An 18173-nucleotide genomic window follows, 5' to 3' on the forward strand; every position below is an offset into this window, starting at 1 on the left:
AGCACATGGGGAGCAAAGACATAACCCTGAGGCACCTGGAGGAGGGTGGAATAAACAGCCTCCCCTGAGAGCCTTGCAGGGGAATGGGTTCCTGGGAGGAGCCAAGTGTGAGTTCAGGGAGGAGCCAGATATGAGGGTGGGAGGGGGCTGTTCTGACAATCAAGATGGGACAGATGAGAGGGACAGGACCAGTGGGCAAGCTGTCACCTCTCTGTGGTTATGTCCACTCTTATAAGAGTATAAATACTTCCTGAAGAAGAATGAGAAGATGGAATTCCCCATTGGATCCCTCGAAACTAACAACTTCCGTCGCTTTACTCCGGAGTCACTGGTGGAGATAGAGAAGCAAATTGCTGCCAAGCATGCAACAAAGAAAGCCAGAGAGAAGCATAGGGAGCAGAAGGACCAAGAAGAGAAGCCTCGGCCCCAGCTAGACTTGAAAGCCTGCAACCAGCTGCCCAAGTTCTATGGTGAGCTCCCAGCAGAACTGATCGGGGAGCCCCTGGAGGATCTAGACCCCTTCTACAGCACACACCGGGTAAGAGCTACCAGTAGGAATGTCTGCTCTCAGCTCTTGGAGAGGAAGTCTCGGTCCCACCCAGCCCAGGAAGTCCTCCTGAGCCCTGGGTGATGTGGCAGTCTGCTAAAGATTCCATTAACAACCAAAAAAAAACATATCTAACTTATTTTACGATCTCTTTGAATTTTTATGACATTTATGATAGAAACTAACTAAACCCACATCTTCAAAAGCAGATAACTGCTGCAGAGCTTTCAGGGAAAGTTGGCTGTTCCCTTGGATGAGCTCTGGCCTGGGGCCTCCAGAGGAGTTGGCTCTCTTTGCAGGTGGAGAACAGACATCTTGAGGTTGGGGGAGGAGTATGGCGGTGAGGACAGAAAGCAGGATGATTTAAGCCAGTGGTCCTCGACTATGATCTTGGAACCCCTGGTGTCCCCAAAACTGTTTTAGTGGGTTTATAAAATCAAAACTATTTTATAACAATACTTGGATGTAATTTGTCTTTTTCACACACTTTCTCATGATCATACATTGCTGAATATAGAGGCTATTGATGGGTGATGATGTCATCACTCTAACAGCTACTGGAATGTGTGCCTGTATATTCCCATGTTTTAAAATTTCCTGAGTTTTAAATTTCTAATACGAGATATGTATACACACACATATGATATGTATATATGTGTTTAAGCATATATACATATATATTAATTTCAAATATGATATATATATGGCATAAACAAAAAGGTATAAACATAAACAAAAGTTATTTGGGGTCCTCAATAAGGTTTGAGAGTAATAATCCCTGAAATCAAAAAGTTTGAGAATCAGTAGTTTAAACAAGAGCTTCTTCATGACAATTATCTCACCTGTGCTGTATTTTAGATGTTCTACAGAGCCAAAAAATGGTGAATGCATGTTTGGGGGTTAGGAGGACAGGAATCAGCCATCTCGAATATGGCTAGCAGAGTAAATAAAAAGGCACCGAATATCTTTTTTCCTCCTCTCCCATGCCAAGAGTTCATATCCTCCTAAATGCTCAGAGGGAGAAAACAAGGCAGGGTTTAAGAGACAGAGACCTAGAAGGTGGAGACAGAAGAAACATTACAAAACAAGGATCGTTCTCTAGTCAGAAGAGAAATTAAATGCAACCAGAACTTCACCATCCTGTTGCCAGAGTCCTCCCCCGGGCATAACACATCTTACCAGCCTGAGGATTGGCTGTCTGTCCATTAAAGTACCCTCAGTGGGCTCATCTTGGTGCACTGTCAGTCCCAGAGACCAGGATCTTGCTGAGAGGGTGAGGATATGGCTTTTAGTTCTTGATCCTCTCTACCTCTCTGTACCTGCATTTGACTCTCATTGACCTGTGGTTCCCAGAGCCCTTCTTGCTCATGAGCCTGAGATAATGCCTCTCATGTTTAAAAACATGGTTGTATAAGGAATCTTGTTTCTCATTGGAGGTCCACTGTCTGTTTTGTTTTGTTTTAGACATTTATGGTGCTGAACAAAGGGAGGACCATTTCCCGGTTTAGTGCCACTCGGGCCCTGTGGCTATTCAGTCCTTTCAACCTGATCAGAAGAACGGCCATCAAAGTGTCTGTCCACTCATATCCTTTGCACGATTGCCTCTTCCATGTGTTAGAATTAGACCTTGCCCACTGTGTCCAGTACCTTCTTTAGAGGTTAGCAACAAAGCCCTTATCCAATTGAATCCCAAAAGGATGATGAGGTCATTAGATTGAAAAAATGGCTTGGGCCTTTAATGTGTCCCACACCCCAAAGCAGTCCCAAGACACAGAGGAAGTGTTCATGCAACACACAGGTGGTTTGGATTCACCTCAGACTAATCTAGACACACCTGTGGATGCACAACTTGAAAAATGTCCTCTTTATGAGGGGAGGTTTGCTGATGCCCCCAGACACATTCTCACCACGGTGTGTGGTCCGCTTTCCCCACAACACAACAGGCAGTAAGAGGGCCCAAGCCTTCTTTGGGCAGATGAGATAGGCATGGGTTGTTACTCTGTGCCATAGCCATGCTGAGAAGTGGCTGTTTACTGGGCAAAAGAGCAGCACCTCCCAGAGGGCAAGGAAAACAGACCATGATGGCAAGAGCACACATAGTCTCAATGGGACCTCATTGGTCATGGGGCACTGTTAACATCACAAATTACTCAAAAACTACTAGCAGGTTTAAAATGTCAATAATCTGATGTTCATGCCATACAAGACTGTAATGATTAGAGACACATTGGTCAAATGTCTACTATATGAATTGTTTTAGGTAGTGTCAGAAGCTGCCTTCAGGGGATTTTGCAAGGCAAGCCAAACTAGTAGAAAAAAGAGACTTTGGTTTGGTTTCCTAAGATCTTCCTGGGTGGTCCTAATGGAAAGATCCTAATGACCTGAGATCCTTGGTTATCGGAAGGATTGGAAGTTCTTTATCACAAATTTAGCCCTGGCTTGCAGGAGGTTGATGTGCAAGAATACACCTGCCTCAGTTGCCTGACAAATGGTAACCAGCCTTTTCTTAGAAGCCTTCAGTAAGAAAGAGTTCTACCCTGCTCCCTAACTCTGAGGCAGACTGTTGGATTTCTGGACAGTTCTCATTGAGCTGGTAATCTTGGCACAGTCATCTATCTGCACACTCAACATGAAGCTGCACAGCTTGATGAAGTTGCATTACGTTTTCTCTTTTTACATTTTTTTCTTTCTGGCTGGCCAGCGAGAATTATGTTTTCTGAGCTGAATCTTGAATTTTCAGACTCTACAGAAGGATATTTAATGACAATACAGTCTCCCACTTGCTAAATACTTCCTAAGTGTCAATACCATCATCAGTTCAAAAGCCTCTGAAGTAGAGATTATCATCCCCATTTTACAGATAATGAAACTGACACACAGAGGCATTAAGTAAATTATCCAAGACCACGTAGAGCAGTATCTACAGTGAGGAAGTAGGCAGTTAATGGAAAGTAATCAGGGTAATTATTCTCTCAATGTGTCGTCTCTGCTTGGGTAGTTGTTGCTTTTTCAAAATATATACAATTACATGGAAATTACAAATAAAGAGAAATCACAAACATACAAACTCCTCTTTAAGGATTCTGGTTGAATTACATCTGGATAAGTAAGAAACAGCTAATTAGAAATAAAATCCCCGTAAAAGAACCAAGTGACCAGTGAATATTCTCTTCATCTTGAGATTTGATGAGTAAATAATTGCTTGGTAGAGTCACAGCTGGACAGAAAAGCTGTTGAGGGGGTTTCTTCCTCACAAAAGTCTGCATTTAAATCTCATAAATTTGGTAACTCCAGCCCCAAAAGATACTAGAATTCTCGGGGCCCTATTATTAATATTTCACCAAAAATATAATTCTAATCACATTTGCTATGAATGTTTTCATAACTAGTATTATACTTAAGATATATTACTTTTAAAGGTTTGTAGAATTGGAGACACAATTTTAGTTTAATCCTTGGACTAACATTTCCCCCCATGTGAGCATATTTCTTAATTTAATTGTAAGTCAGCAGGAAAATGTGGTTTAATTAATAGAATTTTCCTTTTCAAAATAGATGTGTTCCTAAGTAACTGTAAAACTAGACACATCAAGGCATTTACAGAAAACTAAAATACATTTAAATACTTCTGCTCAAATTGAAAAATGAGTGTTGTACTCTCTCTGTAGGTCAAGCTTATCTTCAAGCTTTGTTTTTCCTTAGGAAGTACTGTTAGGAGCCCAGCTATTCCTAAGAAAAATGTCCAAGTGGGAACAATTTACCTTTAGATTCTCCCCACCAACATTTCTTCCCTTCTATTTACCCCTTCCACCCACCTTCCTTTCAATGTCTCCCTCCCCTTTTGGTAATCCGTTTGCCCACAGTCTGCTGTCAATATTCTCCGCTCTAGCTATTCAGAGTTCTCCACTCCAGCCTAATCCTACTTGGGGTCTTCTTCCTGAGCCAGTATTTCACTTCCCTGTGCCTGCCTCCACCGTTCCTACCCAGAAGACCATTTCCTCGGTGGAACTGATCTCAACTAAGTTACGCAAACAATCTGATGAAACTAATTCCCATGAAAGTTTGTACCTCTTCACTTATCTCCAAATTTCTAACTTCTCTTTGTCTTTTAGAATAAAAAAGACATTTACCAGATGAAATTTCAGGCCATTCTGTATAGTGAAATGAAGGCTTCGGGGCAGAAGGACATTTTGGAAAAGGGAGCCTGTTTCCTTCTACCTTGCTCAGAGTTTGTTATCAGACAGATAGAGTTCACATCTCTGCAGCATGGTTGACTAGCTGCATGACCTGAGGAAAGTTATTTAACTTTTATTTGTTGTCAGCCTATTTCTCAGCTTCAAAATGTAGTTATTTATACCCACCTGTAGATCAGTTGTATTAGAAGTAACGTGGACAAAGTACTCAGCCTAGCTTAGGCACTCAGTAAATGTTAGTGGTTATTATGTGACAAGATCATAAAGCTAATCTTAGCTAAGATTTATGAATGTAATCATTCAGCATCAAGGTGATCCTAGATGACATCACAGAGACTTGGTGATCTCAGCTTTTCCTTAACACAGGCCTTTCAGGTGGTTCAGTTTATTTATTACGGTCACTATTTTGGTTAATTGTGTGTGCATGACCCGAACTGACCTTCCAGAGAAAATTGAGTGAGTAGATTTGATATCATTATTGTACCATCTCTTTTTACTTTCTTTTCTTCCTTCACTTGGCAGTCTTTGTCTTTTATTTATCCTGCCATGCCTCATGTGGGTAATGCCGAATCTCATTGTCTATGTGTCTTTGTAATAACCAGGTCTCTCCTTCTGTGAGCTTTGTTTCATAAACATACATGATTTTCAGTTTCAAGGAGATACAGATTAGTGGTTCTCAACTTTGGCTGCATATTGCAATTTTCGGGGAGATTTTTTAAATGCCTGAGTCCCAGCCGCAGAAAGTCTAATTTCTAATTTCATTAGTCTAAGGTGGCCTGGGAAGATGAGTCTCCTTGTCCCCAACGCACACACATACACACACATACACACTCACCTGCTAGATGCATGCACAAATGTATGCCTTAGAGAAGGTATGCTTTTGAGAAGGCGTACTATGAAAGAGAGACAGGAGCAAAACTGAGACAGAACTAAGAACAAATGGCTCTGGAGTATATTTAGAAAATAACTCATAAATGAAGCTGTTTAAGTTATCATGCTTCATATGCCTCAAAGTAACCTTAGTATTCCTGAGGTTATTCTATTTCCCCAGGTTGGTGGGTGAAACCCCTACAGTTTCAGAATCTGGGAGCTTTCCAAAAACGTTCCATATCCACACATCTGGGAGGGATGCTTCCACTCCAGCTTGAACCTAACATACCTTTGGGTATAATAACCGGTGCTTTGCAGAGCTTTGATTTTTTTTTTTTTTTTTTTTTTGCTAATCGTAACAGTAATGCATGCCACGACAGAAAATATGTTATATTTTTATTAATAGATTAAAGGAAAAGAATCACATAGTCTTCTTAATTGATGCTAAAAGTCATTTGATAAAGTTTAATTTCCATTTATAATTTTCAATTCTTAGAAAAGTTGAAATGGAAGAGAATAAATGTGGCACATATACACCATGGAATGCTATGCAGTCATAAAAAAGGATAAGTTCATGTCCTTTGCAGGGACATGGATGAAGCTGGAAACCATCATTCTCAGCAAACTAGCACAAGAACAGAAAACCAAACACCGCATGTTCTCACTCATAAGTGGGAGTTGAACAATGAAAACACATGGACACAGGGAGGGGAACATCACACAATGGGGCTTGTTGAGGGGTGGGGGGCTAGGGGAGGGATAGCATTAGGAGAAATACCTAATGTAGATGATGGGTTGATCGGTGCAGCAAACCACAATGGCACGTGTACACCTATGTAACAAACCTGCACGTTGTGCACATGTACCCCAGAACTTAAAGTATAATAATTTAAAAAAAGGGAATTGCATCACTCTGATAAAGGGTATTCATTGTTTTAAAGTATCAGGCATCATACTTAATTGCGAACATGGAAAACTTTCCCTTTGAGATCAAAAGAAAAAAAAACCAAAGATGTCTGTTCTTCTCAGTTCCACTTTGTATAGGAGGTCTCAGCCAGCATAGAAAAGCAAAGAAAAAAAAAGTGCAAGGAAGAAAAAATACCAAAGATGTAATTTACAGATAATAAGATTGTATACATAAAATATCCAACATAACCTAAAGATAAACTGTAAGAATTAATAAAAGAGTATAGTAAGGTAGCTGGGTACAAATTAACATACATAAATCAATTGTGTATGTACACTAGCAACAAATAGAAAATTGTTTTTAAAAATACCATTTACACTGGCATTTTAAAATGTCAAGTATCTAGGAATAAGATTATCAAAGTATAAGTAAGATTTCTATAAGGAAAATTATAATAAGTATTGTGTAAAATTTTTAAAGAAAACCAAATCAGTGGGGAGACATGTTCTCAGATTCAAAGTCTCAATATTGTAAAGACTCCCCAAATGCAGTCAGATGGTGGATAAAACAGAGAGGAAAGGAAATAGAATCACCAAATGGAAATGAGAGCTTTTGTTTAAAGAAATAGTACACTAAGGACAATGTATTACATGGTTTTAATTATAATTATAAATTTATAATAAGTTTTTACTTATAAAGATAACCACCAGGATAAAGATACAAACTCTTTAGTAATCTATATATTTGTAACAAATAATATGACAAACTCTAAATACTGGAAGAATTGTACATCAAAAAATAAAAATCAAATAAGACATGCCAAATAATGAAAAGGTGCAAAAGTAATTGGGGTTTCAGACCATGAATATTAAATCATTATAACTAGGCTCAAACACATCTTTATTAATCAAAGTAGGAACCATTACAATCAACACATTTTTGCCAATAAGAAATGAGTTTGTTTATTCCTGTAGCATAAAAATCCATGCTTTGGGATTCAATGAACTCTTAGAAAGCATTTTCTGCATCCCGCTGGTTGTGGAAGTGTTTCACCTGCAAAAAGCTGTTGAGATGCTTGAAGAAGTCGTAGTTGGTTGGTGAGAGGTCAGGTGAATATGGCGGATGAGGCAAAACTTCACAGACCAATTCATTCAACTTTTGAAGTAAGTGTTGGTTGTGTGACATGCAGTCGGTTGTTGTGGAGAAGAATTGGGCACTTTCTGTTGACCAATGCCAGCTGCAGGCCTTGCAGTTTTCTGTGCATCTCATCAATTTGCTGAGCATACTTCTCATATATAATGGCCTTGCTGGGATTCAGAAAGCTGTAGTAGATCAGACCGGCAGCAGACCACCAAGCAGTGACCACGACTTTTTTGGTGCAAGTTGGGTTTTGGGAAGTGCTTTGGAGCTTCTTCTCAGTCCAGCCACCAAGCTGGTCATTGCCGGTTGTCATGTAAAATTCACTTTTTATTGCACATCACAATCTGATTAAGAAATAGTTCATTTTTGTTGCATAGAATAAGAGACGACAACACTTCAAAATGATGATTTTTTAAACATTTTTCCTTAGCTTATGAGGCACCCATTTATGGAGCTTTTTCACCTTTCCAATTTGCTTCAAATACCGAACGACCGTAGAATGGTCAACGTTGTGTTCTTCTGCAGCTTCTTGTGTAGTTCTAAGAGGATCAACTTCGATGATTGCTCTCAATTGGTCATTGTCAACTTCCAATGGCCAGCCACTACTCTCCTCATCTTCGAGGTTCTCATCTCCTTTGCAAAACTTCTTGAACCACCACTGCACTGTACCTTTGTTAGCAGTCCCTAGGCCAAATGCATTGTTGATGTTGAGTTGTCTCTGCTGCTTTACAACCCATTTTGAACTCAAATAAGAAAATCGCTCGAATTTGCTTTTTGTATAACATAATTTCCATAGTCTAAAATAAATATAAAATAAACAGCAAATAATAAGTCACTAGCAAAAAAAAAACAAAGAGAGAAATGCACATTAAAATGATGTATAACATGGCCACATTTATTTAAGAATGTATTCCAATGTCAAACGGCAAATTTCAACAATGCAAAAACCACAATTACTTTTGTACCAACACAATATTTTAAAAACTAAATACGTCATGTGAAATAATATAAACAAGCTAAGACTAAGCAAATCTGTCATGTCAATAAATATAAATGGATTTGACTGACCTATTTTTAAAAATGCCTATTACATTACAAAGCAATACCCAACTCTATGTTGAATAAAAAAGATACTCCTCATGGTGATACAGAAAGGCTTAAATTATAGAATTCGAAAGACATAAGTAAAGGCAAACAAAGAAAGCAGGATCCATGATTTTAATATCAGAGAAAGTGGAATTTAGGTAAAAAAACATGAAATAGGACAAAAATTGCACAGACATATTAATATTAAAGACAATAGTAATCTGCATCTTTGCAACAAATAAGATGGCAACAATATTTATAAATCAGAAATTATTACAGTAGGAGGATAAATAAAAGCATTGTAGGAATAGAAATTTTCAATTAATTTTAGCCAATAACAGATCAAATGTATTAAAAAGTATGTAAAGTTATAGATGACCTAGTAATATAATTAATATGTGTCCAATTAATATATAGCAAACTACCTTCCCTAACAATAGATAATGCACCTCCTTTTCAAAAAACCAAACATATCAAACCAAATATTAAGCCATGACAAAAACCTCAATAAGCTCCAGAAAGTGGAAATAATATAGAAAATATTCTCTGATCACATTGAAATAGAGTTAAAAAATAATAACCAAATTTAATGAAATGAGAGGACTTTCCACTTGATAATTTTAAAAAATCTCTCTTAAAGAACTCTTGGACAAAAGACAAACTACAAACTAAAATTATATAATTTCTAGGGAAGAAAAGATAAAAAACAGTTTGATCAGAACCTAGAGAGTGCAGTTAAAGACATACATATTCAAGGAATAATTCACAGCGTGGAAGCATAGAATATTTATATCAGTAAAAGCTGAAAAGAAATTATTTAAAGAACTAACAAAACTAGAAAAAGGATAACAAATGAAAGAAAGAAGTTAATAATTATAAAAAGCAATAAATTAGAAAATAGAAAAACAGTAGATCTAATAAATCCAAATGCTGTTGTAAAAATATGCACAAGACCTTTATACTAAAAAATAATACAGCATTATTGAGAGAAATTTTAAAGTACCTAAATGAATTAAAGGATGTCTCATGTGACTGGATTAGAAGATTCATAATTGTTAAAATGTCAGTGCTGCCCAAATTAGTCTATAAATTCAATGACATCCCCAAAAAAATCCCAGCAGCAGCTGTTTTGTAGAAATTAGCTAAACAGATTTCATTTGCATGGATGAAGCAAAGTTTATTTAACTATTTTCCTATTGATAGACATTCACGTTTATCATAATTAACATAATCCTCATATTTTGCCACCACATATTAATTTTTTGGTGAATATCCTTACACATGTATCTTTGTACACATAATATGAGTAAAATTAAGGGATGAATTTCTAGAAGTAGAATTGCCAGGTCAAAGGGGTGTACATTTTAATTTTTGAGATATTACCAAATTGTCTTCCAAAGTTGGATCCTTTCCATTCCCACTAATTATCAAATCCATTCTTTAGGAGACTTTGTATTAACTGAATTGTTGATATAATTCCCTTTATATGCACATTATGAAAAGTATAACATATACAAATCTACCTATATGGTCACAATCCTGGGAATTTATGTGACAGGTATTGGATGATGTTCAGCATCCTTGGCCTCGTGGAAATAATCAGACTAGATTTTCTTTTTGAAATGCAAATTGATAATAGCCATTAGTTGTTTCCTATGTTGCTGAGAGCCCAGAGGAAGAGAATAAATGTCCTTGGGATAGACTGGGGCTCCAAAGATCATGCTGTATCCTGAAAAAGCATTAAGTTGTAGCCAGTGAGGAATCAGAAACCAATCTTATTGCCATGTTCTTAACACAGTCTTTTTCCTTATCTTCCCTCCCTTCCATTATTCCTTGCTGAAACATTAGCTTTGCACAATTGCCTGCTGATAATGGTAGCTCTGTCTTTCTGTGGGCCTGCCTATCTGTCTGCTTATGGAAGGATAAAGATATATATTCCATTTTCTAATCCCCTCTTTCGCTTGGAAAGAAACTAGAGGTTCTTCCTCAGATTGGGCACCAGAAGGTGAAGAGGGCAGGGGGTTAAAAATTGTTAAGAAGGGCAAGACCAGAACTTTCCTACTCTCCCCATGCCCTGGTTTCAGAGAATCATTGAAGGGGCTCTTTGATGACCCTAGGACACTCATCTCAAACCATATCAATATTCTGGAAAACCTTTGACAAATTATAGCAATTTGGTTGTAGAGAAGATAAATGTTTTCTCACCTGGCAAAGAACATGTGAAATGAAGCTGAATCTACTGCAAATGGGGAAGTGGGTGTTTAACACTGCATGCGTAAAGTATTGATTTGTATCTTTTCAAATTTATGGAACTGTTATCATTTTATATGTGTGCTTTATCTGATGTTTTAAAATTATGTTTTTGAGATTTGCCCAAATGGATACATGTAGACCTAATTCATTCATTTTTTATTGCCATATAGTATTCTGTAAAGATATTATCCTATGTTTTCTCCTCAAAGTTACAGTTTTCCTTTCTACATTTAGGTATTTCGATCTCCTAGAATTTATTTTTGTGTGTGTGTGGTATGAGATAGGCTTCCAACATTTTTCCATATGGATTATTCCAACATTATTTTCAATACATCATTTCCCAAGTGGTTCCTACCACTGCTTCTGCCGTGCACCAGATTCCCATGTCTACTGAATCTGTTTCTCCCAGTAATCTCATTGTCACATCCGGAGTCAACATCATGTGGATTTAAATGCTCTATAGTAAGACTTAACCTGGTCGATTCACATGCTCCTCCTTATTTGTCTTCTTGAAAATTGTTTTGGTTCTTGTTTCTTTACTTTTCCATATCAGTTTAAGGGTCATATTTTCCAGCTCGTTTCTTACAACTCTGTGGAAACTTTGTTTGTTAATGCACTGAATTTACTTACCACCACAGGAAGAATCACCACATTTACAATATGAAGCCTTGCCACACATCCATATGGCAGATCTCTTAATTTATACAGGTCTTCTTTAATATTTTTCTACAACATTTTATAATGTCTTTTTCCTAGGTACATTGCAATTTTGGTTGCCCTGTTGAATACTTACTATTGCTATATATACTGATTTTGCATCCAGCAACCCTGCTGAGCTCCTTAAAGTTAAATTTTTCTGTAAATTCCCTTGGACTTTCCATTTAGACAGTTATATTAGCTGCAAATAATGACAAACTTGTTTCTTCCTTTATGATTCTTATACCACTTTTTTATTTTTCCTGTCTTATTGAATTGGCCAGGACCTTCAACATGATGCTGATTCAAAGCTATGACAGTGAGCATATTTATTTTGCTCTTGATTTTGAAGTGTGTGCTTCTAATGTTTCACTATTATGATGTTTATGAGAGTCTCATAATTACTTTTTATATCATTTTTTTCCATTTTTTGTTTGTTGAGACTTTCATCATGAATGGGTGTTGGCTTCTATTGGTATTTTTATATTTATTGAGGTTATCATATAGTCTTTCATCTGTTAATATAGTAAATCTGTAAACTAACAGATTTGCTAGTCTATTTTTAATGGTTCCAGCTGATCATTTTGCTGGATTCAATTAGGCGTATTTCATTTTATCTATTTTGCTAAATGAGGCTGGCCTGTAATCTTCTTTCATAAACTGTCCCTTTGGGATGTTCCAACTCTCTCCTGAATTGTCCCTGAGAACTCCAACTTATTCTTACTTTGTTTAGCAGAGCAATTCATCTCTCTCCATCTCCTACAATGTTTCTCAACAAGTGATCTAAGGATCTCTATGCACATATAATTTTAAAATCTAGCATGTAAGATTAATTATTATATTCATAGAATTTCTAACTTTTTATGTTTTCAAAAACAGTGCATGTGCTTCAAAAACTAATTTCATTCATAATGGTTAACATGGAGTTAATCATAGGCAGTTTATCTTGACTAATGTATTTTATTGTCACCTGACAGTTGTTTACACCTGTCAGACTTGCATTTGCCATTATTACTGTCGCTTTGCATAATATCACAATTCAAAAAAAAGGAGTCATCACTTAGAAAGTGGTTTTCTGAAGCATAACAATAATGATAAAAATAGAAATATAAATCCTACAATGTGAAATAAGGTCACAATGTAAGTAGTGAATGGCCTCCATTGTAAAAATATAAAGCATGAATCTGTCATGAGACAAGTGGACAATGGATGTGGATAATCTCCCAAAAACAGACAAAAATATATAAGAAAATGAGAGCCATGACAATGAATAATGATAATTGAATTTTATTGGACCAATGATCCTTTTGTCCTAGTACCCAGTTTATTATCTGCTAACATTTTTGTCAAGTAATGATATAAAGCTATCAAAACTTCCATATTATTTTCCAATAGAGCTTATCAACCCCACTTTTAAACCAATTGAATACCTCTACTACAAGCACAAAATAAGGCTTTCCAGTATAAAATTGTGAAAATTTTATGTTAAAGGTTGAGAAGACAACAAAACTATAGAGTCATCATTCATCCTCATATCAAAAGCAAGCACAATTGCACTCCTGCTGGTAAGATACGAAACCAGTTTCCAAATCAATTACAAATATTGTGGTTGGAAAAGAAACAAGAAAAACGATTGGTATAATTCCTTAATTAGAAGTATTGCATTCCTTATAATGTGACTGGCATTTAAAGTCAATGACTGTTAGGTGTATGAGCAGACATTTTATTTTATAGTTGAACAAAACTATGAATAAGTAAGTTGTCAGCATATCTTCACTACATATATGGGAACGACTCAGTGACTTTTTGTTCTATTTATCATGAAGCTAATTTTAAAAGAAGAGCTTTCTGGTTTAATTAAAAATTAGTTTGAACCTATGAAATAGACTTTAAAAGGTATATTGGCTTATGCACTGATGTTTGTAGCAGCGTTATTCACAATAGCCAAATATGTCCATCAACAGATGAATGGATAAAAAATGTAGTATATATGTAAACAATTGAATATCATTCAGTTTTAAAAATGAATGAAATTCTGATACACGCCACAACATTGACGAAGCATTGTGCTAAGTAAAATAACTCAAACGCAAAAGAACAAGTGTTGCATGATTCCACCTTTAGTAGGTACCTAGAATAGGCAAATTCACGGAGACAGAAAGTAGAATGGAAGTTGCCAGAGAGGGGGAATGGGGAGTTATTGTTTAATGGGTACATTTCTGTTCGGGATTATAAAAGAGTTTGGAATCAGATAGTGGTGATAGTTCCACAACACTGAATGTACTTAATGCCACTAAATTGTGTACTTAAAAATGGTGAAAGTGGTAAATTTTATGTTATGTATATTATGCATATTTTACCAAAACTTTTTTTTAAAAGAGGAAAAGTGTTAAATTGCCATTGAAGAAACTCCAGCCACATGGTCAGCAAGGAAAGATATCACTATCCAGATAGAAGATGCTGCTCCCAAATCCTAATGCTAGCACATACCTTATTCACGGAACGAAGCTGGGGGTCTGTAATATGTCTCCAGATTCTGATTTGCTGTTGAGGTACACAGTGGAAATTGTGAATACAAACTGATTGTGGTCACTTAGTGTACCTCGCTTTGGCCTACTGGGCTGAAATGAAAAGTGAGTAAGAGAGGCTGCTCTCCCACACTGAATTGCTTTGGCTGGCAAATAGGAAAGGCTTACACAGAGTTTTAAAAATAAGGAATGCATTTTTTTTAATTACCATTTTTATGAATACAAGTTGGGTATCTCAGTGATCCATTCAGAATTTGAATATTATGAATCTTTGCCTTCAGAGCCTGAATATCGGGATTCATAATGATCAGACATCAGTGGTGCAAGTGGCTCAACGGCTGAGAGCTTGACTTTTTCCCAATACCCAATGATTTTCTTCATTCACCAGAAAAAGCACTTAGGAAATAACACATTGGGCTTATTAAAAATTATATCCAAATGCTGCAACCGAACGTCAAGAAATACTTTGCAGAGCCAAATACCACCAAAGAGAGGATGCAACTCCATTAGCTGCTGTTGAGCTGGGGCACTTGCCTTCTGGTGAAGCACTGAAAATAGTCTTTAGAGAGCACTCTCTCCATAATTTCTGGGTCTGTGTTTGATTTGACAAACCAAAAATATCCGTCAAAGCTTCCCAACAACCTATAATTCTGAGTTAAGATTTTCTAATTTAGAAAACATAAAGAGTGTGGGGGGGAAACCAACAAGATATGGAAACTGACAGCTCAAGCAGCTATGCAGCCAGATATAGATTCCTTCATGATTTCAAACACGATTTCTCCTCTCACAGATGTGAAAAAAAAAATTCACTTTTTAACTTGACTTTTACTTTTATTTAAGACATATATGTTCATGATTTAAAAGGTCATGGAGTTTTATAAAGATTCTGACAAAAAAAACCAGCAATTTCATTTTTCTCATCTCTTCTTTCCAGAGGCCACCACTTTTAGCTATTTTTACCTGTGTCTTCTGATACCTCCCTATCTCCAATAATATACTCATAATACTAATTTTTAATTTTTCAATTTCTGATGTTATTTATTGGCTTCCTATTATGAGAAAAAACTTAAGGCCACATACACAAACTCATTTCCTCTCACCCTCGTCTTCCTGTTACAGTTATATTATAATCTTCAGTTAGATCATCAGATAATATATCCATTCTCTGACTACACATATAATTACATTACATTGCTAAGTAAACACTGTTTACAGCTGTGTCATGCAGTGTATTGTGACTATATTTCCTTTTTGCACAATGTTTTTGCTTTCCCTGGAGTTAATAAGGATTTTATTTTTTTGTTTGCTCAGTTTTCTATGTATCCCTAATTTGTTCCCAAACTCTTCTCCAGATGTTTAATTGTTGCTTCAATTTATTTGCACACATCAGGTGCATGTGTATCATTTTTTTCCTATGGAAATCACTGCTAGAGTACTTCATCTTCTGCCTCATTCTGACCTAGATGTTTTCTAGGCCTGATGCACAGCTGTTTTCTAGAGACTTTTTCTTCTTCATCCTTTTTTTGGATTCCTTTTGCCTCTTCCCTGGATCGCATATATGCTTCTTGTTTGAATGGAGCATATCCTCTAGTAACATTTTTTTTAAGACAAAGTCTCTCTATGTTGCCCAGGCCATTGGCCTCAAACTCCTGGGTTCAAGTGATCCTCCTGCCTCAACCTCCCAAGTAGTTAGGACTACAGGTACATATCACCAGGCCCAGCTTCTAGTAACTTTATTAGAAGGGTAACTAAGAAGTACATTTCCCAAGACTTCGTATACTCTACCTTCTTTGACAGTTTGGCTAGGGAAAGACTTCTGTATTAGAAATTATTTTCCTCTTAATTTTGAAGGCCTTGCTCATTGTCTTCTAATTTCTTTCTAGACCTCCTATTAGTCAAACAGTATACCTCCTAGTCTGATTCTCTAATTTTCAAACTTTTTATCACTTTTTATCCACTTCTGCTTTCTTGTTCCACTTTCTGTGAGATTTCCAAAACTTTATTTACAAGTCCGCCTATTAGTGTTTTACTTTTGCTATCATATTTTTGTTTTCAAAATTCCATTTTGTCTTTGAAGGTACTTTTTACAGTCTTCTGTTTTTGTTCTATACGTGGAGGCTCTTCTCATCTCTTAACTCTCTAAAAATATTAGTATAGGTTTTTTCTTTCTTTCTTTTTTTTTTTTTTTTTTTTGTTGTTGTTGTTGTTGTTTTGGAGACGAAGTCTTGCTTTGTCACCCAGGCTGGCAGTGACGCAATCTCGGCTCACTGCAAGCTCCGCCTCCTGGGTTCACGCCATTCTCCTGCCTCAGCCTCCGGAGTAGCTGGGTCTACAGGGGCCCGCCACCGTGCCCGGCTAATTTTTTGTATTTTTAGTAGAGACAGGGTTTCACCGTGTTAGCCAGGAAGGTCTCAATCTCCTGACTTCGTGATCCGCCCGCCTTGGCCTCCCAAAGTGCTGCGATTACAGGCGTGAGCCACCGCGCCTGGCCAATACAGTTTTATTTCTCTAACTTTTCTTCTGCCCTCTTTATTGTCTTTCTTTTCTTTTCTTTTCTTTTTTTTCAGTTGTTTGGTTGCTTTGGTTTCTGGTGTTGGAAGCATCCTTCAAATTCCTGATGCTCCTTGGCTGGCTGTTCATGTTAAAGGTGCAGCATCTTCATGGGCTCTAAACCAGACTATCTTCTGGAAATTTAATGAGGAGCAGAAGTGAATAGGGAGGGGAGTTGTTTGCTTTTCAGTATGTAAACTTTTCTTTATGTGCATTTTTCAGTATGCAACTCTTTCCCTCTTCTTCAACTCTTAAGAAAATGAGCATCCAATCCATTTCTGGAGCAGAAGCAGTTTCTCACTGAATGGATGGTATAAAGCAGCATCTAGAAAGCTCAACTGGTTCTTGTAAAAAACGTTCAAACAATTCTTTCAGCCCTACTTATCTCCCTCCCCCAAACCTTGCTTTCAGAGATACTTAGCATCTCTAAGTTCCAAGCAGTTCTGGGGCTCTGCAGCGTAGCTTGGCTTGCTTCTAGGTATTCCCTGCTTCAGCTAGTTTTCAGCTTTCTTAGGTCTGCTCTGTCAGTTACTACTCATCAGTCTGCACTCCAGTTTCTAAAAACTGGGAGTTTTTAGTTGAGCCTCCAGCTTCTTGCAGGATAGGGAGGCCCTGGCAGACATAAACAGGAGAATCCTTGCTCTTCACTCGCTACTGCCCTCTGCCTAACCCCAGAACAGCAGAAGCTGCTGACTGTCCCAGCCACACACATCCCTCCCCACTCCATCTATTTGTGTGGCCCTTCTTTTTCCCTCAGTCTGTGTCTTGTTTCCTCGCCTTACCTTCTTTCCCCTCATCACCTTGTTGATATTCTTTGCACGTTTTTTCTTGGAGCAGTCAGAGCAGCTCATCCCTGCCTCCTGGAAGCGGAAGGAACCCCCTGAGTACTCTCCATGGCACAGTTGACACTCCTTTTCTACCCTCCTTCCCAGATATGTCTTCACTGTCATTTACACCTTTGAAGCCTTGATAAAGATACTGGCAAGAGGATTTTGTCTAAATGAGTTCACGTACCTGAGAGATCCTTGGAACTGGCTGGATTTTAGTGTCATTACGCTGGCGTGAGTATATCTCTATACAGATCTGCATGTGTGATAGGAGAGGGGACAAAATGGTGGGTAGGAGACAGGGCTAACATGCAGGTCCCACTTGGACAGAGTGTGGAGACTCACACCATGAACATTTGCTCCAAGAACCACTGCAGGAATATACCAGGAGAACTGAAAGAATTCATAGATCCTTTTAAATAAGTGGCACACTGCTGGAAATTCTGCAAGACAGGTGAAAAACTGTGAGCTCCCAAAGTGTGAGGGGGGAAACCTGCCTCCAAACATACATCCCGACTGGGTAATCTGAATATCCAGATCACAGGAGAAGAATTTACCCTTACCTGGAATGTAAAT

The 18173-nt window shown here is 37.4% G+C and overlaps 1 protein-coding gene across 3 annotated transcripts in view; it reads left to right on the forward strand.

The window, feature by feature from the left end:
• The first annotated feature begins 268 nt into the window (after window positions 1-268).
• SCN10A (sodium voltage-gated channel alpha subunit 10) overlaps window positions 269-18173 on the forward strand; it is a 90685-nt gene continuing 72780 nt past the window's right edge. For all 3 annotated transcript variants that reach the window (XM_032159135.1, XM_032159136.1, XM_032159137.1), the window contains exons 1-4: window positions 269-538; window positions 2012-2139; window positions 5116-5196; window positions 17703-17831. In XM_032159135.1, coding sequence (XP_032015026.1) covers window positions 269-538; window positions 2012-2139; window positions 5116-5196; window positions 17703-17831 — 608 coding nt within the window. The remainder of the gene's footprint in view (window positions 539-2011; window positions 2140-5115; window positions 5197-17702; window positions 17832-18173) is intronic.

This window comes from Hylobates moloch, unplaced genomic scaffold, assembly GCF_009828535.3.
Source record: "Hylobates moloch isolate HMO894 unplaced genomic scaffold, HMol_V3 SCAFFOLD_8, whole genome shotgun sequence".
NCBI lineage: Eukaryota > Metazoa > Chordata > Mammalia > Primates > Hylobatidae > Hylobates > Hylobates moloch.